General features: G+C 39.2%; 1 protein-coding gene across 2 annotated transcripts; it reads right to left on the bottom strand.

Moving 5' to 3' along the window:
* Window positions 1-1,382: 1,382 nt before the first annotated feature.
* On the bottom strand, window positions 1,383-20,489 carry si:dkey-27h10.2. Of its 2 annotated transcripts, none has more exons than XM_047364766.1 (10): window positions 20,334-20,489; window positions 17,587-17,793; window positions 17,337-17,468; window positions 16,773-16,802; window positions 15,625-15,704; window positions 15,330-15,423; window positions 15,128-15,214; window positions 10,233-10,517; window positions 8,808-8,898; window positions 1,383-2,251 (listed from the first exon to the last, which is right to left on the bottom strand). In XM_047364766.1, exons 1-9 carry the CDS (start codon window positions 20,359-20,361, stop codon window positions 8,852-8,854), a joined length of 990 nt encoding a protein of 329 aa, XP_047220722.1. In that variant the 5' UTR covers window positions 20,362-20,489; the 3' UTR covers window positions 1,383-2,251; window positions 8,808-8,851. The 2 variants fall into 2 exon arrangements, with proteins under 2 accessions (XP_047220722.1, XP_047220723.1); XM_047364767.1 differs by having other exon boundaries at window positions 10,233-10,514.
* Between the last annotated feature and the right edge of the window lie 3,045 nt (window positions 20,490-23,534).

Genomic DNA, 23,534 nt, shown 5'->3' with positions numbered 1-23,534 from the left:
TTGTGTTCTGCTGCACTGAGGGGTTTGTTGGAGTGCATACATGACTGCGGTCAGGTCTAAGCGCTCCTGCCGTCACTGCTGAACCGCAAGCTCAGTGCAACATTTCATCTACTTAATATTGGATTAAATCCTTCTGTGGACACTGATATATGCTATTGCTTGACTTTAAACTGGAGCAGAAGTCCATGGAAACAGGCTCTATATAGCAGCTGGATAGCTTCCAAAAACTAGGGAAGTCATCACTGTTTATGTGGCTCATAAAATTATACTGGAAATGTATGTTAACTGAGCTTTATAGTGTGATAAATTGTTAACTAGTATCCATGAATATACACATATATAGCATAAATAAAACTGTAGAATCTATATGACCAAGGTACTTAACTCTGAACACATATAGTGGAACACATCACTAAGGTGTTCATGCCATTTGAACTTTTTCATATTTTGTCACATTACAAACACAAACCTAAATGTATTTTTTGGGATTTTATGCATGGGACCAATGCAAACTTGTACATAATTGTAATATGGAAGGACCCCTGTCCTTCCATATTACATTATGGATGTGTCGTTCGTAAAATGTTTTAGAAATGAAAATCTGAAAAAACGTTGCATGCATTCCTATTCCTAAACTCAATAAGTAGTAGAACCACCTTTCTCTGCACATACAGAAACTAACATTGTTACTATTCCCCTTTACAAAATAGCTGAAGCTCAGTCAGATTTGATAGACAGTGTCTGTTAGATGCATCTCTGCTACAGCTCACCTGTTTCAAATATTTTAATAACCAAGTCTTGACTTGGCCATTTTAAACCACGACTATGCTTTGATTTAAAATACTGTAGCTCTTGCTCTAGTTTATGGTCAGTTTCCTGCTGCAAGATGAACCTCTACCCCAGTCTAGAGTTTTTGCAGCCTTGAAAGTTTTTTTTTAAGAAAAAAAAAGACATGACCGGATGTGTATTTACCTCCATCCATATTTCCATCATCTCTGACCAGCGTCTCTGTCCCTGCTGAGGAACATGGAGGTTGGGTGTTCAGGGTGATGTACCATGTCAGTTTTCTGCCTTGTGTATAGTTTTGGCTAAAAAGTTCAGTTTTGGTCTCTTCAGACTGGAGCACCTTCTTCTATACGTTTGCTGTGTCTCCTGCATGGCTTGTGGCAAATTCCAAAGGGACATTTCATGACTTCCTTTCAACAATGGCTTTCTTCTTGCTACTCTTCCACAAAGGCCAGATTTGTGGAGTGCAGGACTAACAGCTGTCCTGGTAACACCACCTAAACTTTGCATCTCTGCAGCTCCACAAGAGGTACCATGGCTTTTCCCCTTTATAATGCTGCATTTGTTTTACTAAAGAAGACAGAAACAACATGAGCAACTTTTAACAGAGACATTTATTGCGTACACATCACATTATTTTAAAACAAATCTAAATGACACACATTTGTAAAATCTGTGAATGCAGTTGATCAACACTAGTAACTAAACAGAAAACATCAATGCTTCATGAACAAGAACGTTTTTGAGATGTAAATCATATGGAACCACTATAGAAGCCAGAATGTGTGTCTGAATTAAAAGTAAAATCAAGTAAATCATGAGATAATTGGCTTGAAAAAGTTTTGTACATGAACTCAGGGCCTGATTCACTGAAGGACTGTACACAGTTTTGATTTCTGAACCAGGAGCAAGTGTTCTACAAACTTTAGATGTGTACCTGCTGCAGCACACCTGTTTAAATGGTTGAATTACCTTCCCAATACATCAATAAGTTCTGCAGAGGCCCATTAGTGACAAATTAACCAGATTCAGGGATATCTTTAGGACCTCATTCAGGAAGAACCAGTGTTTAACACTCCTGATTTAATTTTAACTCACTGAAAGGTTGATGTGCAACTCAGGCTGGACTGCCAACCAAACAGCTTCTTTTTGTGCTGATGCAATTTTCCCACATTTAGATGACCAATAATTATTCATGCTCTTAGAGGTAAAAGCATTATTTAATGAGGGACATGAAGTTTGAGATGAAACCAGGGATAAATAATATGCAACATTTGACACTTAAAGTGGTTGCAACTTATTCTCAGTGAATCAGGCCTTTAGATGCAAAACAATTATAAAAGCTGACTTTAACTTAAAAAATACACTATCTGTCAAACCCAGAATCATCTTTGACCTAGATTTTCTACAGAGGATGAGTTAAGTTGTCTTAATCCTCTGCAGTCACTCTGGCTTCTTCTGCATCCTGAAAGAGAAAAAGAGAAAGAGCATAATGACAGAACTATAGAAAAACAAAGTATTCTCTCCCACAGCCACATGTCCTGCAGGCACCTGATTTTTCTTTCTTAAACTTCTGCTTCGACCAAGTATATGAAGTCTCAGGCATGTCCTTCAACCTCAAAGGTGAAACATCTGTTTGAGGAAGAGGATAACTGACATAATTTCAGACTCCAACTGCTGATGTGATTTACACTGTAAACTGGTCTAGTCCCTGAATTTAAGGTGACAGTAATATGAAGTATTTGTTTAAATACTTCATAAATACTTCAAGTATTTGTTTAAATACCCAAATCACTCTTGGCACAAGCGGGACATCAGGATGGTTATTTCCAACAACTTTCACAAATGTGTTCCATGTTTCCTAATCATTGGGAACCAGTTGTATAAAAAAATAGATATTTTGCTCTTCCTGGTCTCTGGTTTTAAGTTTATCAGTGCAAATCAGTTACAAATCAAATTAAAGGGATATTTAGCTTTAAAAAAGAAATGTGAGGACTGAGGTTTGGGTTCCAGATCAGATAGCACAATGATCCGAATTTATAAGCAGTGCTGAGTTAAAGCTTACAGACAGATAAGGATCTGTGGTGGAGGGTTAGTCACCATAGTGAGAGGTGGCTGCTGAAAGGCTGGGCATTCCAGGCTGGATTTAGACCCTTGGAAGGAAATGCTTAACTAAACTTTATAAAAGGATGTTAGACGTTCTCAGTTTCTCAGTTACACACACACACACATACACATACACACACACACACACACACACACACACCGACACACAAGCACACACACACACGCGTATATATTCCATATATATATTCCATATACAGGGGTTGGACAATGAAACTGAAACACCTGGTTTTAGACCACAATAATTTATTAGTATGGTGTAGGGCCTCCTTTGGCGGCCAATACAGCATCAATTCGTCTTGGGAATGACATATACAAGTCCTGCACAGTGGTCAGAGGGATTTTAAGCCATTCTTCTTGCAGGATAGTGGCCAGGTCACTTCGTGATACTGGTGGAGGAAAACGTTTCCTGACTCGCTCCTCCAAAACACCCCAAAGTGGCTCAATAATATTTAGATCTGGTGACTGTGCAGGCCATGGGAGATGTTCAACTTCACTTTCATGTTCATCAAACCAATCTTTCACCAGTCTTGCTGTGTGTATTGGTGCATTGTCATCCTGATACATGGCACCGCCTTCAGGATACAATGTTTGAACCATTGGATGCACATGGTCCTCAAGAATGGTTCGGTAGTCCTTGGCAGTGACGCACCCATCTAGCACAAGTATTGGGCCAAGGGAATGCCATGATATGGCAGCCCAAATCATCACTGATCCACCCCCATGCTTCACTCTGGGCATAAAACAGTCTGGGTGGTACGCTTCTTTGGGGCTTCTCCACACCGTAACTCTCCTGGATGTGGGGAAAACAGTAAAGGTGGACTCATCAGAGAACAATACATGTTTCACATTGTCCACAGCCCAAGATTTGCACTCCTTGCACCATTGAAACCGACGTTTGGCATTGGCATGAGTGACCAAGTTTTGGCTATAGCAGCCCGGCCGTGTATATTGACCCTGTGGAGCTCCTGACGGACAGTTCTGGTGGAAACAGGAGAGTTGAGGTGCACATTTAATTCTGCAGTGATTTGGGCAGCCGTGGTTTTATGTTTATTGGATACAATCCGGGTTAGCACCTGAACATCCCTTTCAGACAGCTTCCTCTTGCGTCCACAGTTAATCCTGTTGGATGTTGTTCGTCCTTCTTGGTGGTATGCTGACGTTACCCTGGATACCGTGGCTCTTGATACATCACAAAGACTTGCTGTCTTGGTCACAGATGCGCCAGCAAGACGTGCACCAACAATTTGTCCTCTTTTGAACTCTGGTATGTCACCCATAATGTTGTGTGCATTTCAATATTTTGAGCAAAACTGTGCTCTTACCCTGCTAATTGAACCTTCACACTCTGCTCTTACTGGTGCAATGTGCAATCAATGAAGACTGGCTACCAGGCTGGTCCAATGTAGCCATGAAACCTCCCACACTAAAATGACAGGTGTTTCAGTTTCATTGTCCAACCCCTGTATATGGAATAATGTAGCAAACGAAAAATTGTAAAAGAACTTTAAATCTCTTTTATATTTTACGTTCCTTAAAGTAGCCGGCCTTTACCGTGCTGACTGAAATATTAACCTTTGGCTGTTTCTCAGTTAACATCTGGGAAGTTCTTTCAAGACTCTTTGGAAAACCATTTCAGGTGACCACCTCATGAAGCTCATGGAGAGAATGCCAAGAGAACAACGCAGTAATCAAAGCAAAGGGTGGCTATTAGAATCTAAAATATAAGCATGTTTACAGTTATTTCACACTTTTTTGTTTATAATATAATCTACAATATAAATAGCCATGAAAAAAAGAGACCCATTCAGTGAGAAAATGCATCTAAAACTTTTGACCGGTAGTGTATATAATTCCAAGATAGTTTTTATGTCTCCCACAGTTATAATGTTCTTCTTCTTTTTTTTTTGCAGAGGTCTTTGGTAAAAATCCATGTGTAGACAATACATCACACTAGCCCCCAGCTCTACAGACACTGGCTTGGTAGCAGACGAAGAATGTGAGCCAGATGACATTAATGAAACAGTATTCTTTGACCAACACTTTCAACCCTTTAATTAGTACTGTCTGACTAATGGCTTTTGGAAAGGTCCAACCCAGAACCTTTGCAGGTCACGTAAGAATGGGGATAAATGTCAAAGCTTTGATAAGGATCTATAGACAGCAAGTTAAACTATAATCCCATAACAGCATAATAGATTTGACCAATCTGAGGAAGATGTAAGATCCTGGTCCCCAGCTAAAACGTTCAGTACTCATACTCTAGTTAGATGACTCTTTTATATGTTTTTACCTTTACCTTTAAAAAGTAAAATAAAAGGTATTGTTGACATTAAAGAACTAAATGCTATGCTGCCCCAGCCTCCAAATTGCTGCATCTCAACTCTATTGATGAGTGTCACAACTGTTGTATAGTCAGAAACATTTTCTGGAGTGTGCTGAATTTGGCAGTATGGTCAGTTGTCAGTAGACCAAGGGACTGAGTACACATCATTGAGGGACTCCTCTGGTTAGTTTGCTAGAGTGTGCTGCCTTACTGCTTTCTCATACTATCGGTTGTCTTTCTGAGGAGAATTCAGTTCAGGTTTAGATGATTTCTTGAGGTCTTAAAGTAATGTCTGATATTTTTGGGTCATGCAATTAAACATTAATTACAGAAATAAAACGTTTTACACTGAAGAGCTGTTTTCCTTTACAGCTCATTGGTATGTGCTCCCTCACTGAGAAAAATGTCCTTGTGGCAACAATAAAATACTTTATTTATTTTTGGCACAAAAATTCTTAGTTTCACTGAAAGAGAAGCTAAGTTTGACTGTTCAGAAGGGTACATATAGCAAGACAACCTCAAAAAAACACAATCTTCCGCTAAGACACTTCAAAATTGCTTATGTGTTTTCATCAAGATGTATAAAAGATCCAAATAAAAATATTCATAACTTGGGCAGATATGAATTTGTTGATGATTTAGGAATTTCCCAGTACTGTATCAACCTTAACCAATTGCTTTGTTGCAGATAACACTTTTCCCAAACTTTAATCAAACACCAACTAAGATTTTAAGTAAACAGTGTGCAAAGATTAAATATGGCTTTAAGAACTGCAAGTTGTTAATTATCTGTCTTTTGGTATTACACATTAAGTGGTTAACGAGGTTATCAAAGATTTACATGTGTAATCAATATCTTCTTGATTTTGCAAGTGCATGTTGTTTCCCTCTTCAAATTAAAGGCTCTAACTTGTCTGAGGTAAAAAATTAATAAAAGAAGGGACAGAGTCAGTTTTACCAGCTGTTTTCTCCTTGCAGCATAGAGGAAGTGATAGTCTGTGATTCCCAACAGTCCCTCCCTTCTGAGATGTTGCCCAGGTGTAATCCTGACCTACCAGTTTAAACCACATCAAACCCCATAAGCAGGAAGTTTCTCCTTACTGTCATTAGTGAGAGAAAGATGATTTCCTGGACATTAATTATTGTCTTTATGCCCGTATATCTATATATGACTCTTATTACCCCATGACCAGTATCTGGACCACCAGCAGTAAACAACAGGTTTCTAGCAAAGTACCAGTGTTGCCAAACCTACTAAAGTTTTACTTTGTCAGCTTTCCGCCTTCAACTTCGGTTCACTGCGAAATACTCAAGCCAGATTACAGAGGCTGTTTCCTCCAAAATCAACCATTCACCATCAAACATGAAAGATGTGCTCTAACTGGAAAATAGCAGAGTAAAGAACAGGTGTAATTATGCTGCTTGAGTTTATGACCTGTCAGCTCATATCCATTATCTCCTGAGACAGCCTTTTAACTCCAGGTTGCTCATCTTTTTTACAAACCAGGTGGGAAAAATGAAAGAGTTCACTTTTTTTCTTCAGTACTTTTCAGACTGTGTGATTCAGTGTTTTGTGATGTGTTAAATTTACAAACTTTAGAAAGCGCAGATATAATTTCGGAATGAAGTCACACCTACTTTAACAGTTTTCCAGTAGTACGATGGAAAATTAGTGGTATTTTCAAAAAAAAGACGCTTAGTGAGATTATCCAATGGGCATTTTGAAAGTTCACACGAGTAGGACGGAAGTGTTGTGCTTGGTATTTAGTTAAAGGTGTACCATCTCTAAATATCAATTATACCATTACAGACTTTTGAATCCGAGATAGCAATCTGGTGGGATCTGACAGCATCTGAGATAAGCAAGTTAACTCCCCAGAAGGGATCCAAATAACAATTTAAGATGTGCCACAGACGTCTGGAAACATCAGATTACATACACAGCTTGGGAAAAATCCATAAAGACCTGAAGAAAAGTTTCCTTTCATCAAAAGCAATCTGAAGCTTTTAGGAATTAGTTGCATCATTCCAAATCTAAGGCGATCAGGTCGTTTTTGAAGTATCCCTGGTCTAGGTATTAAAGATCACTGAAATAACTGGAATAAAATGCCCCCATTTAAACAAAAACCATTACCCACACTTTTAACTATCCTAAAGAATATTTACTGCTTTTAAAACACTAGACCAGAGTTGACCATAATGGTGATACTGTGGTGAAGCTGGTATTTTTTTGTGAGAAAAGAGGCCAACTAAGCAACCTCCTCTCAGGTGTGAGCTTATCATCAGCTGTTAGGAGTGGTGTGAATTCCTTCGCAGGCGTGGACCTTACATCCTGGAGCACTTGATGATTAGATTGAGAGGGCACAGGTTACTACTTGAGCTACAAGAACCTCATCCATCTGTCTCAAGCAGTTAGAAGAATGAAAGATTAAAGTCAAGCAGAGTTTACGATTTGCAAAACAAGAGAGATTTAGATGAAAATATTTTTTTTCTGTTGTTATCATTGGTTTGGGGTCACAGGTCTTATTTTTAATTGCAATTTTATATCGACCATCTACAAAATATACAGAAGGCTTTGCAAGGAAGGATAATGTAAATCAAAGCAAAATATGCGATATGCTACAATAGTAACATATTAGTTGATTAGGTTTACATATTCAAAAAGGAGAAGGAAGTATATGCTACTCACCTCAATAATATTAACCACAAAATCTGAATTATCAATATGTAGCAACTAAGGGACACAAACATCAACTAAATTTCAATAATCTTCCTCTTTGTATCTTAATAATAATATTATTAATAATATAAACATATAATAATATGGTTATACCTCCTTTTTGTAGTGTTTTATCCATTGGCATTGCTTGAACTCCACACGTACTTTACTGTATGGAGTAAAACTCAGAGTGCGAATCCACACAGGGAAACAAACAACTATTTTGAATAGTGCGTACATGAACAGCTGCACAGTTAAATCATAAATACCTTTCTTCAGAAAACATGTTTTGAATATTAAAAAGTAACTGATTATTTGTTGAACCAAATTTGAGCCATAAAAAGTAGTGAATTCATTTGGTCACCGTAACCAACACCGTAAAAGAACTTAACTGCCTTTTTTATGATTAAATACTCTCAGACCTTTGCACAACAGCTTCAATAGGGAGACTCTAGTGAACAATGGAGAATATAAAATGATGTATACTCTACTCTACTCTGACTCATTAAAAAAAACTTTTAAAAATAAAAGCAAACAAGTGCAAAGTAACATGTTACCCAAACATTTATGCTGCTTTGGTTTCATTTTTGTGTAGTTTTCACAGTGTTTATATTTAACCACCAGCTGTCAGTTGGTTAATGTGATATATAGTTTAGGGAAAGGCACAGGTTATAATTTTAGAGTTAATGATTATGAGTTCTCTATTTATAATAGATTAATTCAGGACAGGAAACTGTAACTCCAGCTGGTTAAATCCAGGTTGTTGACGTGCAGCCTGGGGGTGGGGGCTTTTTATGAGCACCTTAACTGGCTGAGCAGCTGAAGATCAACATCCGTCAGCTGCTGTCTTACCTCATCTCTGAGGAACAGCAGAAATGCAAGGTGGACACCATCTCTCACTCCGGACAGTCGACACGGACCTCCCAGAGCATGTTGGTCCTATCTGTGAACAAATGGGATAAGTTTGTAAAGTGATTATCGTCTTACTTGACAGTGGGAGAATGTACGGCTGGTCAAACTGAACCAAGCAACCAAAAGGCACCTTAAGTCTTCGTTATGGACAAGTATTGAACAGTGCCAAAACGACTTCTGAGGGTTTTGCTATGATGACAATATCTAATCAATTGAATAGCAACGATGGCGGGGCGGTATGAGTACTCGTCTTGTCCTGCTGTCAACAGGGGTATCCTGCTCTGCAGTACTTTGGGCCACAGCTGTTGTAACTGGCGTAAAGACCCTGCATATCAGCATATTATTGGAGCTGCTCTCCCAGCTGATCCCAAGTATAGCAGATTGAGGAATGATGGGGGATCCTGACTGGCAATGGATTGACCTCAACATGATGCAGGCAGTCCGGGCAGCAATCTTTAGGCAGGGCCTTATCTTAATGAAAGAGTGCACCAAGTGCCTGGCTCAGGAAGGGGTAAGACATATGGACTCTGGATGTTACTGATAGTGTTCTGTGCCGTCAGAGGTACCCTGAATAACTTATCAGAAATGAACTGAGGTGAAACCCTACAGCTCTCTACATGATGTGGCCGGACAGATCCTATAAGCTTAGCAAGGCCACACACACACTCACACACACACACAAAATACTCATTTGCGGTCACTGCAGAACCAAGATACATCGCTAAACATGATGAAACACCAGTTCTTTGACATTTTATGGGCCCACTCCAGACACAGCCATCACTGCTGTGGTGTTATTGGTAGCCTACCCATCAGACAGTGAACCTGCGGTCAATGAACTGATGCCAATGCCTGAGACATGATCCAGGATATTACTAGTATTGTCTGGGTGTATAAGAAGTCCAGTACCTTGGTCCACATGTTATACAGAGATGTATTGGAGTTCTGTAATACTTCACATTGTCCTTCAGTGGTGGTGTAGTGTGCAAAGTCTGATTATTTGATTTCAGGGATATGTGTCTGATGACCTTCACTCACTGTTTTGACTGAAAAGTGGATGACCATGGATGACCTAGCACTTATGTCTTCTGGTGTCCATTTTAAGACCTGCCAGTTACCTGCAAATTGGATCAATTGCATGTGCATCTCTGATCTACATTTGTACCTAGTTGCTCTTAAATAAGACTGATCTTTCTCAGTGCTTAAACAGTTTTGTCAGTGACAGTATAAAACAATGTAAGGTGGTTTAAAAGTTTTGCACAGCAATGTAAAGCTGTGGAAACGGAACATTTTTGTAAAGCAACTTTTTGGTTCTCCAAAGACAGACTATGACTATTCAATGGACACTATGATTTAAACACCAACCTCTCCTCTGACTGAAGCCAAAGTTGTTGCTGTTGTTCTCGTTTGTCTCCTTCAGTGACTCCACCGAAGTCTTGTTGGAGGCAACACCTTCATCATCAGTTTTCTCATCCGCAAGGGGCTCCACAAGTGCAGAGGAACTCGGCTTGGCATCGTCCGCTTTCGGTTTCTCTTCTGAGCAGTCTGGAGGTGGAGCTGCAGGTGCAACTTCTGGTGGAGCTGCAGCTGGAGCTTCGGTTGGAGCAGCAGGCTCAGCGTTGGGTGCAGCAGCACATATGGAAGCCTCTTCTGGACGAAATCAAATATTGATTTAATACATTAATTTACAGGTATTTTCCTTTTTATTTAACTTATTGTAAGTAAATATGAGTAACTGTAAATATAAAAGAAAACAATACTTGTGCTGAGTAATCATGCAACATACTGGAAAGACCTAACGGTTGCTGCTCATAATATTCTCAGGTTATTTCTTTATTATGCAAAACGTCAGTGTTTAGATGTTTCAGGTTTAATGTTTGGATTTGTGTGTTTTCTGCATAGCTGCTAAAAAATGACAACCTTTTGACCCATACAGCCTGAGGCATTTTCGTACCCAGGCAGCAATTCTCTTATGGGATGGCGTTTTTAGGGGGCCATGGGGTTTATAATGAGGCGGCTGATTACTGGGCAGCTCCTAATAAGCCAGAGCCAGGCAGCTGTTTGGAGTCTGTGGGAAAGTAGGGTTGCCCCATCATTATCTGACCCAGATTTCAGAGGAGGGAAAGCCAAGGTGAGGGGAAGAGGAAAATGGTGATCAAAATATAAATCTACCACTGCTACATCATATGATATCACTTTCTGCTTATTATTCTCATTTTAAATATTGAGAATTTAGCTCTTTATTTGCTCCCGGCCCACATACAACAGTAACATAGAACCACAGTACGAGCTGTATTCTGCTGGTGAAGTCAATTTGCATTCAGATAATTTGCAAAGGAGTACTGGCCAAATTCTCTGAATGCCAAGTGTTTCCTTGGTTTTCTCCTTGCATTGGATCTACCTTAGAGAATACTCCCATAGTGGCACGCCAAAAGGTTTTTATTTACAAATTGGGTGTTACTTTGTTTTTATGTCCTCATTAGGTTTTCACTGAGGTCCAGTGAAGTGTTTATGGCTCTTAAATCAAATCCAATATTTGCGCCTGCAAAGGCTGTATTAAGCCATTAAGCCACTGAATGTAGGCCCTGTCACGATATATTTCAAGGCGGCATCAAGGCGCCTTTTTGCCGTCTCCATGTATTTTGTGAAAGGATCAATGCAACGAGGGGGGTTGAAACCGGCCCGCCTCTGTTACCCCCTTGACTCGCCAAGCAGGGGTAGTCACAGGCCCAGATTGGCTGACTTCTGCATCTTTATTGTTTGAGCGACCAGCCAGGAGCATCATTTACAAGCATATACAAGACTCAGGAATCATTTCTGAAGAGAGGGTAAGAAAGTAAGATATTTAATATAAATTTAAAGCATTTCCTCAGCTAACAACATGATCTCTACACTATTATTATTTTGAAAAGAAAAGCATGGGAAAACAGATGACTTAGATTTTGTGCATAGTGCTGATGTTGATGAACCCTACACCTCCTGTCATCCCACACAGCCAGCTTTATTTTTTTGAACACTCAGCTGTGCAGGAAATATCATCGTATCCACTTCACATGACAGCAACTTAATGCATTTAGGCATCCAAGCGTGGTAAAGACGACTTGCTGAGGTCACATCAGATTGGTGTATAGAGCAGATCTGAGAGACTTTGAACGTGGCATGACTGTCTGTGCTGGAGGGGCAGGTCTGAGTATTTTAGAAACTGTTGATCTACTAGAAAAACATTGCCCAAAGCATCACACTCCCTCCACTGTTTGCCTATTTGCTCAGCTTCCATAGCTGAAGGTATTGGTGCTCTAAGTTCAGGGGATTTCACTTCCTGGGCCTGATTAGACCCTTCTTCAGATCTGTGGGAAGCTGTACAGGTTTTGTGCTGAAGTCTACTAAAACAAATACAAACACCTATATAGTTCGCCAAAGTTTTAACAGCTGGAAATTGCCTGTTAATGCTAGTTCTTCTGCTTCCCTTCAAGATAGAGATGATAAACTCATTGAAAAAACTCAAGATTGTTGAAGTAATGCCTATGTCATAATCCCACACATATTTTAACGCCAATGTTCATGTAATCTCACAAAGTCTCCAATCATTTAACTTCACAAATTAGCTCATGAAAGCCTCATTTTTTTCTGCCCAGGAAGTTTCAAGTTAAGTTCTTTTATGCAAATGTTGTGGGTTGGTTTCTGTGGAAGGAAAAATGTCACAAAACACTGAAGTAATCATTTTGAGGAAGAAACACTTCTCCTGATGACAAGAAAAAGCATGCTTCATGTTACTGCAATTTTTCTACTTTTATCGTGACTATTTGGTTCAGAGGAGTAAATCTTCAGTTTAATGACCATGAGTGGGTTTATTAAAATTTCACTACACTGTTGTGACAAAAGAAAAGCAGGAAAACAAAGCAATAATTTATCTGCCAATCACTAAATAAAGTTAAACAAACTATGTTTTTGTTGTGGATTATTTCTGTGAACAGGAAGCAAAATCATTGAGGAGGTAACCTTCTTTAAAATCTGCAATCAGCAGCCTCCATTTAAGCCAGTTTGGTTTAAGGATTGTGACACGCCAGGCACAATTACACCATTTGTCTTTAACACACGAACACCTCAGAGCAAAGCAGGAAAACTTTGTACATTTACAAGAAAATAAATGTGAAAGCCTCTCTGGTTTCTTTGCTGAAGATTATGCATAAAACATTTGATCAGTCAAGAAACACATAAAGTTGCATGAACAAATGTTTTAGCTTTGTTACTTTATATAAAAAAAAACCTTTCAAAATGTCCCCGACGGGCCACATATAATTAAATTTTTACACAGCCGTTCTGCTTCAAAAAAACTCCGACTGAGCTTCTATTTCCATCTTTTGGTCAACCGGAGTACTGCAGCTCATTTCAACCTCCAACCAGGAAATTGCTCCATTTTTAACATTTCAAAACATTTCGTGGATGGGATCAGAAACGATGATAAAATTTGTGTAACAGTCTGTAACTGTAAAATCAACAAAACCAAACTTTCTTTGGTATCAGAGGAAGAGTTAAAGAGATATGCATCTGTTTCCACAGTCAAAGAAAAACGTTTGTCCATTATAAAACTTCTACATTTTATTTCTTCTGCTTTTTTTGCCTCTTTCCTCACTTATTTCTGTGGCACACTGATGAAAATGTTTAAATGTTCCCAGATGCTTTAAACTCTTTCATTGATTCATGCATAACATTTGGGGGAAAGGCTTACTGTGTTGTTCCCTCTTCTTTATAACTTCTGTACATTTTCCTGACTGACAGGTACCCATTGTTGTCTTGGTGCTTGGGGTTGATCAGTTGATTGGCTTCTGTTTTTTCACTTCTTTCTTCTTCACCTCCAAAATTTCAATATTTTGTGATTTAAGCTACTTTGTTATCACTTTTGCCTTGTGATGCAGTGCTCCATCATACTAATAAACCCACAGAACATCCCCAAATTGTGCCTAAATTGCTAGAAGTTGCTCTTAGGGGTCCATTTTGATTCCACTCTGTTAATGACAGCATTTTGGGCAGATTATGAGAAGGCCAACTCCTGAGGAGAAAAAGCAACCCAACACATGAGCTGTATCTATATTTCTTAGTGTTGGTATGACAGAGGACTTGTTGGAGTGTTCACATTTTCTTTTCCAGGCAAATGATTTTCCTGATGTATCAAACAGTCAACGTTGATAAGATGAAATCACTTTTCCACCAGCCCTCTGCTGTTCATCTTTAAATTTCCTGCAGAATTTCAGTCTCTCCTTAATGTTTATCTTGAAATAAAGGTCTTGGTCACAAGATCGTTGCTAAAAAGGAAATTGACCCACTTTTTTGCAGATGTACTCATTCCCACCTGCTGCCAATGATAAGAAAGCTCTGCACTGGTGGCAGCACCAATATTAAGGAGGTGGTTGTAATGCTTGGTGGTTTCTCTTTAACTCCCTGAAACTTCTTAACTACAGCTCGACCTCTGACTCTGATGTTTATAAGCATCCTTAAAACCTTTTTTAAGTTGCCATATTGTTAGCAGCACTTTCCTTCTAGTGTACATCTGGTCTTTTTGATCCAAAGCAATGATGAATGCATGCTTTTCTTTGTAGGTAACCTCTGCTACTACTAGAAGCCAACTGTTTCAAGCAAGTTTGCTCATCTTTTATTCCAGTCAGTCTGCTTATTAGATTGATAGAGTGATTTCAGCTGGTCTTTTCACGAGGAAGTCAGATGACAATTTTTTTGCCAAAACTACAATTCAATCAAAATGGGTTTTTGTTTTGAAGTAAGCTTTCCACATTTTTTACAATGATTTATATCAATGTGGTTACCGTGCACAATATTCTACTACTAATAGTAATCTGATGCTCTGAAGTTTGCAAAAGGTAAGATTTGTGCTGCAACAAGCACCTGTAGTCATGACTGCAAGTCTGTAGATCCTAAGAGAAGAAGTTGGACAGTTTTAGTTTTCTGGGAATCAGTATCAGGAGCTGTCATAATCCAAGTTTTTAATATGATAATGTTGAAGTGTGTCTGCTTTAAAACACTCTATGCTTGTTTAAAATGCATATTTAAACTTACATCATGGACCTTTGGTAGTTTATAGATAGTTAGTTGAGATATTCTGAACTATTCTTCCTCTTTCTGTTCATATGTACTATTACGAAAGAGGAAGGAAAATAGTACACAATTAGCCCAGTCAACAGCAGTGTAGTTTGCGCAATCCTTCCTACTTCTCTCATAGTTAAAAAAACATGAAAATAAAAACACACCTTTCTTCTCTTCCTGTGTTTCGGGTGCAACTTTTGGTCCTTGTGGCTCTTTAGCAGTTGTTTCTGTGCTCTCAAAGGATTTGAGACCTGAAAAGTGGACAATAAATTTGATATTAAACTAGGTTTTTAAATTAGAGCAACAGAGCCGGAATGCTCTAAATGATTCCTTTGAGATTATATCTTTTGAAGATGCTGGACTGACCGTTCTGAGGCGTAGACTCAAGAAGGACTTCAGGTTCTACGGTGCTGAGAGGGAAGTTTTCATCTGCTCTGGAGGCAAACTCCACAGAATCATGCTGTAGAAGAAAGCAACCAGAGCATTGTTTTAGTTGTTGTGTGTAACAAAAATCTGAAAACCTTTCTGAAACCTTTCTCATCTTTAGGCAAAGCAATGTGAGCTGTTTTTACCTTCAGCACTAAATTTAGTTAGCAGTAAATAATTAGCTGTGGAACATACAACAGGTTGGTTAGTTGAATTAAAGGCATACTGCTCTTACCCTTCCTCTTTTCCGTACCACAAAACAAGCAACTCCGAAACCAAAGATTACAATGATGATTATGACCAAAACGATGATTCCTAAAGATGGAACAACACTTAATTACAAAAAAAGAAAACAACTCCCTAATCCCTCCCCCTTCCCGTTTCATCGATCATCACATTAAAAGAATGTATCACCACATTGAAACAAGCCAAAATATGCATGATCTCTGCATGGTCTTCAGGAGAGTATCGACAATGCAGTGCCCTCCCAGTAGACATGTTGGAGAGTGAAAGGTCCTCAAATGTTTTGGCCATGCAAAACCAGTATGTGGTGAGATCATGATGGTTCATTGGGGTGATAGAAGCTGAATAAATTGATCATTATAGAATTTGAAGAAGTGATGGCGCTGGCCTCATGCAAAGGCTACATCTTCATCACACACCAGGATGGCAAAAGTAATTTAATATAACACTTCTATCATAGTTCTCAGCAAAAAGCTGAAACAAATGGTTCATAATCTCCTCAGCAATAAATACAGTGTCATATTCCTTCTACTTATACATGTGTGCTGGGCTCCTGGGGAGAAGCGTAAACTCCTCCAAATTGCACAAAGACTAGTAGAAGCTGGTGTTTTTCAAAGCTGCAGTTGAAATGAAATTGTTCCCGTCACCGTGTGAAATAGACATCATTGTGTCATACTTAGTGATGAGGCAGTGAATAGAGTCTCACTGGGTTAATAGTACAATCATATAGATTTTGGATTTATATTCTTTCTGACTGTGCTCGCTGAAAGATTAACACACCATGGCTCACTCTGCGGTGCTCAATCCCTACACCTGAGACTTGTGGGATGTGCACAGCATTCTGCACCACTGATGGTGGAGATGCAGAAATATCTCTTTTAAATTTAGGGAAAATCTGCAGATTGTGAAGAAACATTTTACAACAGATGAGAACTCCATTTGGCATGTTCTCAGAGCACAATGGTGCCATGTTTGCTTTATACATTAATTGTTTAGATTTTTATCAGTTTTGCTGCAGTCTAGCCGGATTCAAATGGTCTTTGAAGTCCAGGAAACCGAACTACCTATCTGTCTAAATATAGTTCAACTTTAAAATCCCTCTTCTGTGTTATTTTTTACCTCAGAAATAGAAAAACTCACCTGTATTGTCACCTGCAGTTGAGCTGTTATCTGTTAGAAATGCAAAATGTTAATTTTACAAGAGGAAGTAATTCACAAACACAAGCTAAACAAAAATAAAAACCTATCAAAGACATGTCAAATTGAATTTGACTAATAGTCCATTTTAAACTGAACTTCACTCTGTTCATTCTGGTTTCCAAATGCATAAGCTTGTTTTTACGACACAAACATAATTTTGCATATATTTGTCTATTTAAATATGTCTATTCATTCACAATTTCTAAAGTTAATTTTTACCATCCATTAAAAAGTTTGTAAAAATGTCTATCTTTTTGGGTGATAAGTTCTTCACAGTGTTTATCTGCCTTGTTAGTTTGCAATTTCATGGTGCGGTGTACGTCAGTGTAATGTGCACATCTCATTAACTTCCTTTTTATGCACTGCCCGACTCTGTGATACATTAGCTCCCAAATGTTTCACAAATGTTGAGAATGAACCACCATATCATGTGTAAGGGATCTTTGTTTATGCAAATAAAATGTCTTCACAGGATGTGGTTGTTTTGGAGCAGCTACTTCTTACTCTTGGTTGTTGTCGGAGTGCTCTTTGTCATAGTGGCAGATCTTTTAGAGTAGGGAACAGGCGTTGTTGAAGGAATTTCGGAAACAGTAGTTAGAGAGTTTCCGTCACCTCCATGAATTGCCGTACCAAACCCTAGAAAACATATATAGAAGGAATTTCCCAAAAAAAAAAAAAAAAATGGAGAAGCAGGGAATGAATGATTGGGACTTGAGGGTAAAGTGCACTACAGATCTATGTTCATGGCACTCACCAGTGCTGTTGTCTGTTGTAGGTGTGATGGTGCTGCTTTCATCAGATGCATTCCTGCTTTCAGTGGTACTTAGGATTTCTGAGATGTTTCTGGTGCTGTTTGTGTTGCTGTTGTTGGTGACGACAGTTATAGCATCACTGGCCTCTGAACTGTTGAAACCCTGGCTTGTTGTCATGCAATTAGCCACAACTGAGGTCAAAACCAGTTCTACAGAAAAACAGTTAAACGGTAAATATTCTACCTTATTAGAATGCCATTCTAGCATTGTTGACCACTCAAGTTACGTTTATGCTGTTTGTTTGAGGTGCTCTTTATAGGGGTCACCACCACAGTGGGTCTTCTACCTCCATCTCACTCACCAGTATCCTCCTTAACCTTTTGCATATCCTCCTTTACTTCCTTCCTGACTCAGAAAACAGTTGCATTATTTAACTGAAATTCTTGATACATGTTGTTAGGACAGAAGCTTGGCAAAACCTGTGACCTAGCCTCATCATTTTTCACAGACTCCCATTTTGAACCATGGAAATTACCTGATCAGACTTCACTGAACCTTTTACACAGGGTAAAATAGGAAATGGTAAGATGGTAAAATTACTCTGTATAATAATATTGATATTAATGAGTTATGTTTATGAGTTTAGTTGATGCTAGAAAACAAGTTTGCTCACTTAGAATAGCCTTAGCCTTCGAGCTATGCTCAGTATTGTGCTTTGAGCTAAGGATTGGTCATAAGTTATTTACAGACACATAATTTTAAATACATTGTTATATTTTATTTTGAACTTTACTATTCAGCTGTTTATCACTGACCGTTGATGTCGCAGCATTAGCATTGTTTCCTTGTAGCAAGAGGTTTGCAGGTTCAGTGCAAATGTGGGTTCTCTGCTGGTACTAAAGCTGTCTCCCACCATCCAAAATCATCCATGGTTAGGTCAATTTAGCAGCTTTGTTATTAGATATTAATAATTTTTACTCATTTTTTGGGGTTGATAACCTAACCAAGTATTTTGGGTCAAACCCATAGTCCAACATTGTTTTTATGAAATTGGAGCTGGATCAGTTCACATTAGACCCAGATCTTGATCAGCAAAATAACAAAAACTGTTCTTGATGTCTTTTACCCAGCAGCTTTAAGAAAAGCATAGACCTTCCAGCTCTGCCTTCTGTCTTTTGTTTTGCACATGCCCTGTCTTGGCATTCAGGTACACCATATAGAGAAGCTGGTTGCTTACATCTCCCGAAGGCAGCTGCAGCCTGGGACAGACATACACAAGGCCCCTCCTCAGAGCAACCATACACCCGACACAGAGGTAGATCTTTAGTGAAGCACAAGAGCAGCAGCTCCCAGGTCAAAGAGGCACAGGTGGTACATGCAGGGCACTGAACCCCCTATCCAGTCACCTCAGAGGCCAGGCACCCATACAAGTCCACACCAGCGGCCCATCTCCCAAGTCTGGAACCTGGTCACCTTGGCAGCCAGATGCCCACACAGGCCCTCAGAGGCAAGACCACCCAGCACTAAAGAGACCCCCCCCCCCCCCCCCTTCCCCCCCCAGAGTCTCCAAACCACCAGTGACCAAAATTCAGAAGAACCCAGGGAGGGAGGGCACAGCACCGTCCCACCTGGTAAGCTAGCCACAGGGAGGTCAAGAGGGCGGGATTCCTTCCAGAGCCAAGATTTGTCACCTTGGCCCAAAGCCAGCCCAACAAATCCCCAAGACCCTAAGGCCCCCAGCCCGGAACCCACCACACTGGGACATGGTCCAAACCCCCATACAAACAACACCACAACATGAAGGCAGCCTCCCCACTGGGTCCTCACTGGAAAGCCACCAGAGTCCTGAGGCCATGCCCACACCTCCAGTTCCCACTGAACCAGGGCAGGGGCAGATGCAGGAACAAAAGAGAACCAAGCCATGCTACCTGCCTTGGGCCTTGTTCCTACCAGTTTTCTTCTTTACTACAAGCCTCATTTTCTATTTCCACTCACAGTCATGCAACAATGTTTTACAGCCTAATTTGTTACTGGGGTTTCACTCATACTGGTACATTTCTTGAGTTTATATTCATTTCTATTTTTAAATGGACTGAGCTTATATAGCGCCTTTCCAGTCAGTGCTTTACACTAGAGCCACATTCACCCCATCGCACTCAGAAAAGTTTACACATTCATAAACTGATATACAGATCAGAAGGCAACTTGAGGTTAAGTGCCTTGCTCAGGGGCACTTCAACAACGAACCCACAACTTTCGGATTGAAAGACGACTACTCTTCCCTCTCCTCACTATATAAAGGATTACCATTTAATAGTTGCAATTTCTGTCTTTCATATTTTGAAAATTTAGCAGACCTGAGTTGCTGCATGGATTCTCTGAGTATCAAGTAAGACTTCTGGTTTTGGGTAATTTATTAATGAAAACTGATGCCAGGAAGTTAAAAAAGCTGGAATGAACGTGGATTTGAAAAACAAAAAAATAGTCCTTAGTGACATGTGTCATAATAAGACATTGCTCTTTTTGGAATCACATTTAGCAGTTCGGGAAACAACAATATACATACTCATACACAATGTACATTAGGAATGTTTTTAAAACCATTTATGTCAAAACAATGAAAAATTAGAATTTTACATAAGAGATCTTGTGTTTTGATAACACACATTAACTCTTTATTTCTTGATATGCAAAATCACATAATCTGAACATGTTTATACTATAAAATCTTGATAAAATGTTGTCTTACCAAGAAACCATAAATAAATTGATGGCATTGTGAGTTAGTTTGATGGCACCAGCCGATGGAGTCCAGAAGTACAGAAAAATTTATAAGAGCACAGCTCCGTACTCAAAGGTGATGCATTCATATGCTGCTGTTCTTCCTTTATGCTTCAAAGTATTGTGTGCATCTGAAGCAATAAAAAAAGAGAATCAACCCCTCTAAACAGCAGGATGCTTCTAAAAGCACTCTTGCTCAAACATGTTGACGGAGAGGAAACTGTTACTTTGTTTCCCCAGTTGATGTTTTTATTTAATGTGGGATGACAGATATCTTCTTAAACATTTATAAGATTTAATTTCAATGCACATTATAATGGGGTTACTTATAGATTGTTATTTGATATTGATTAATTGTCTTGTTCTTGAGACGCTGAGAATGTTGCACAGTTGTTGTTTGCGGTTCGCAGCCATTTGGGTTTATGTTCACTAGATGTCACTGTGACTAAGGAAAAACACATCAGATGATTTCTACGTTTCCAGACCACTTTTCATTAAAAGTCATGAGAAATTACACCAAAACAACATATCATATCTAACCAATCTGCTTACGTCTTAGATGCAACATTTAATTGAATATTAATTTATTTGTTGCTTGTTTTTTGTCACTGGAATAAAATTAGATTATAATCTTGAGATATCAGAACTCATAATTGAAATCTGATATTTTATGGACCAATTGATCCACTGATTATCTGAAAATGTGTTTTATGTTTTTTTTAAAGTTTTTTTTATCTTTTTCTTTACTGTTTTAGTTGTTCCAGTGTGTGTGTGTGTGTGCCACATTACAAGTGTGTCAGTTTCACTTTACTTGTGTGGTTTCAGAGTGCATGTATGCACGGTCTTGGAGGTTAATTTTATTACTGTTTATTTGCTCATGCCAATGGTAATCAGCTGCAGGATTATTGTCAACTGCCACCCAGTCACTGGCAGGCTCCACGTGGGCCACTGCAGGCACCTCCTGCTGTCTGGCCTGACCGGGTCTGTTTGGGACCCTTTCACAGAGTTGGGGGAACAGGGAGTCGACTAATCCTGTAGAAAGACTTGCTTTGGCTTCCTCTTTGGGCCACCTATTGCCACGTCACCGACCCCGAACAGGAGCATCAGATGAGGAGAGAGGAGAGGAGAGGAGATGGTTTGTTTCCGTGCAAATGTGTAGAGGGACTCAGAAAGGAGAGAGAGCTGGACCACCCACCCGGAGGATTCAGAGGCACAGGATTCACAGCCTATTCTGTTGACCTGCCACGCTGCCCCAGCTCCGTGCAAGGCCCTCCCCAATTGTTCCGCCTGCTAGCGTGAGGAGGGGCACAAGAGGGCTGTGGTGGTGGATGAGCAGTAAACAGTGGGCCGAGCTTCTCTCCTTTAGCGCACAAAGAGGCTGAATTGTGTCGGGTTGGAGCACTTTTTAGAGTGGCCCTGCCATGGGGCCTGAATGAAACATCTGTGGAGGCTGAGCCCAGGGGAGAAAATGCTATTTTGCTGTTCAACCACACTGACAACCTGTTTTCTTTTTCATTACCCCCTCCTTACCACACACACACACACACACACACACACACACACACACACACACACACACAAGCAGCAGCTTCCTTCACTGTTATTCCTCCCTTGGCCTTGTAAAACTATTCATACATGTATGCACACATTTGCCAAAGGAGGACAGTAGAGAAACAGTTAATGTGCGGAAGGGAAAACCTTTACAAGAAAAGGAACATTTCACAATTTCACAAGTATGCAGCTTTTCAGGCAATGACTCATTGGAGTTTCAGTTCCAATGTTTCTAACTTTCTGCAGCAGGTAGCTGTGCTGCAGTAGTTAATGTCTCTGTAAACAGGAACAAGTGTAGATTCTTCTTAGCTGTGAAATTTCTAAGTCCTGTACCACTCATATGCCCTGTCACATCATTGGCTCCATTTCAATGAAGTAGTAAGATACAAGGATACATTGTCTTGAGTAAATGACGCTGCAGATTTGCCTTTTTATGCAAAAATTATCCCGTACCATATTTAATGTGATAACCAGCTGACCCAGCCTGCCCCAGATTTTTTTATTAATGGCCCCTCAGCTCTTACAAGCCATGTTACAGCACATGTCTATAAAAAAGTTAACTGAAATGTGTTGGCTCTTTTGATTTATATGTGTGGAACCTTTTGGCAAATTCAAATTAGGATAACATAACTACAAAAAGAATCTAAATTGGATTAAAAATGATGGGCAAGTTTATTGGATGTAAGTTGTTTTACCTGAATCAACATAGTTTACTTATATTTCATAAATATGTACAAACATAGGTACTAATAACTGAAGTTGTTTTTTCAAAATAAAATAATTTAGGTTAGTTAAGCTTATGAGTCTTTTGTCAATCTGAAGTTGATTTGTTTCATCACTGAAGTTGTAGTTACCTTTACATAACTTTTTTAAGTTTGATCATCTTCTCTTTTTGCTTTTGATTGACACAATTCAATTACTTACCTTTTCACAAGAGCAAAATAAGCATAGTTAGAGATTACTGTGCCATGTCTTCAGTCAGGAAGATTCACTCATCCCAGGATTCAAGACGCTTGAAACTGAAAATGAAACTCACAACATTATTTTTAAATTATGTTGCCAGATGCTCAGTTAATCCTGAAATTAAAATAAAAGAAATTCATAAAAAAAAAAAAAAAACAAGGCATAAGGTCACGCCAAAAGTACTGCACCCCCTCCTGTTGAACACTGGGAACTACACCTTTGGTCCCAATAAATATGCGCTATTCAAATCAGGAGTGCGTCAAAAGTAACACACATACTTGATGTCCCACAAAATCTGCCTTATTTCCTCTCATATATACATGTGTAGCACCTGTTTTTCATGAAGCTGTCATAAATGGTGTGACAAAGTGGGCGAGAACACCATTTGCCCAGAGAGTGTAATTTTTTATTTTCACTTAACATTCTTGTTTGTTTTTGTTTATCCCTGGTTTGTTTGTTTTGCATCTTTACAGATTTTTTAAAATAAAATCAGAATCAGCTTTATTGCCAAATTCTTACATACAAACAAGGAATTTGACTCCGGTACACTTTGCTCTCTGGGTTTTTAAATATATTTTAAATATATTTATGCATATATCTTTATGTCCTTAAATATACATATATATAAAGGTGCATTTGCAACTTCAGTATGCAG

This window comes from Girardinichthys multiradiatus, chromosome 5 (genome assembly GCF_021462225.1).
Source record: "Girardinichthys multiradiatus isolate DD_20200921_A chromosome 5, DD_fGirMul_XY1, whole genome shotgun sequence".
NCBI classification, from domain to species: domain Eukaryota; kingdom Metazoa; phylum Chordata; class Actinopteri; order Cyprinodontiformes; family Goodeidae; genus Girardinichthys; species Girardinichthys multiradiatus.
The sequence above is the reverse complement of the archived record's forward strand: the minus strand, read 5'-3'. Positions and strand labels throughout refer to the sequence as shown.

What these genes read in the sequence shown, in the direction of transcription:
- si:dkey-27h10.2 (XM_047364766.1), bottom strand. Translation starts at nt 20,361, where the DNA reads ATGCCATCAATTTATTTATGGTTTCTTG. An exon ending in AATTTATTTATGGTTTCTTG is followed by an intron (nt 17,794 to 20,333) that starts GTAAGACAACAT and finishes GTTTTTCTGTAG; the next exon opens with AACTGGTTTTGACCTCAGTT. An exon ending in TGGTACGGAAAAGAGGAAGG is followed by an intron (nt 15,424 to 15,624) that starts GTAAGAGCAGTA and finishes TTTCTTCTACAG; the next exon opens with CATGATTCTGTGGAGTTTGC.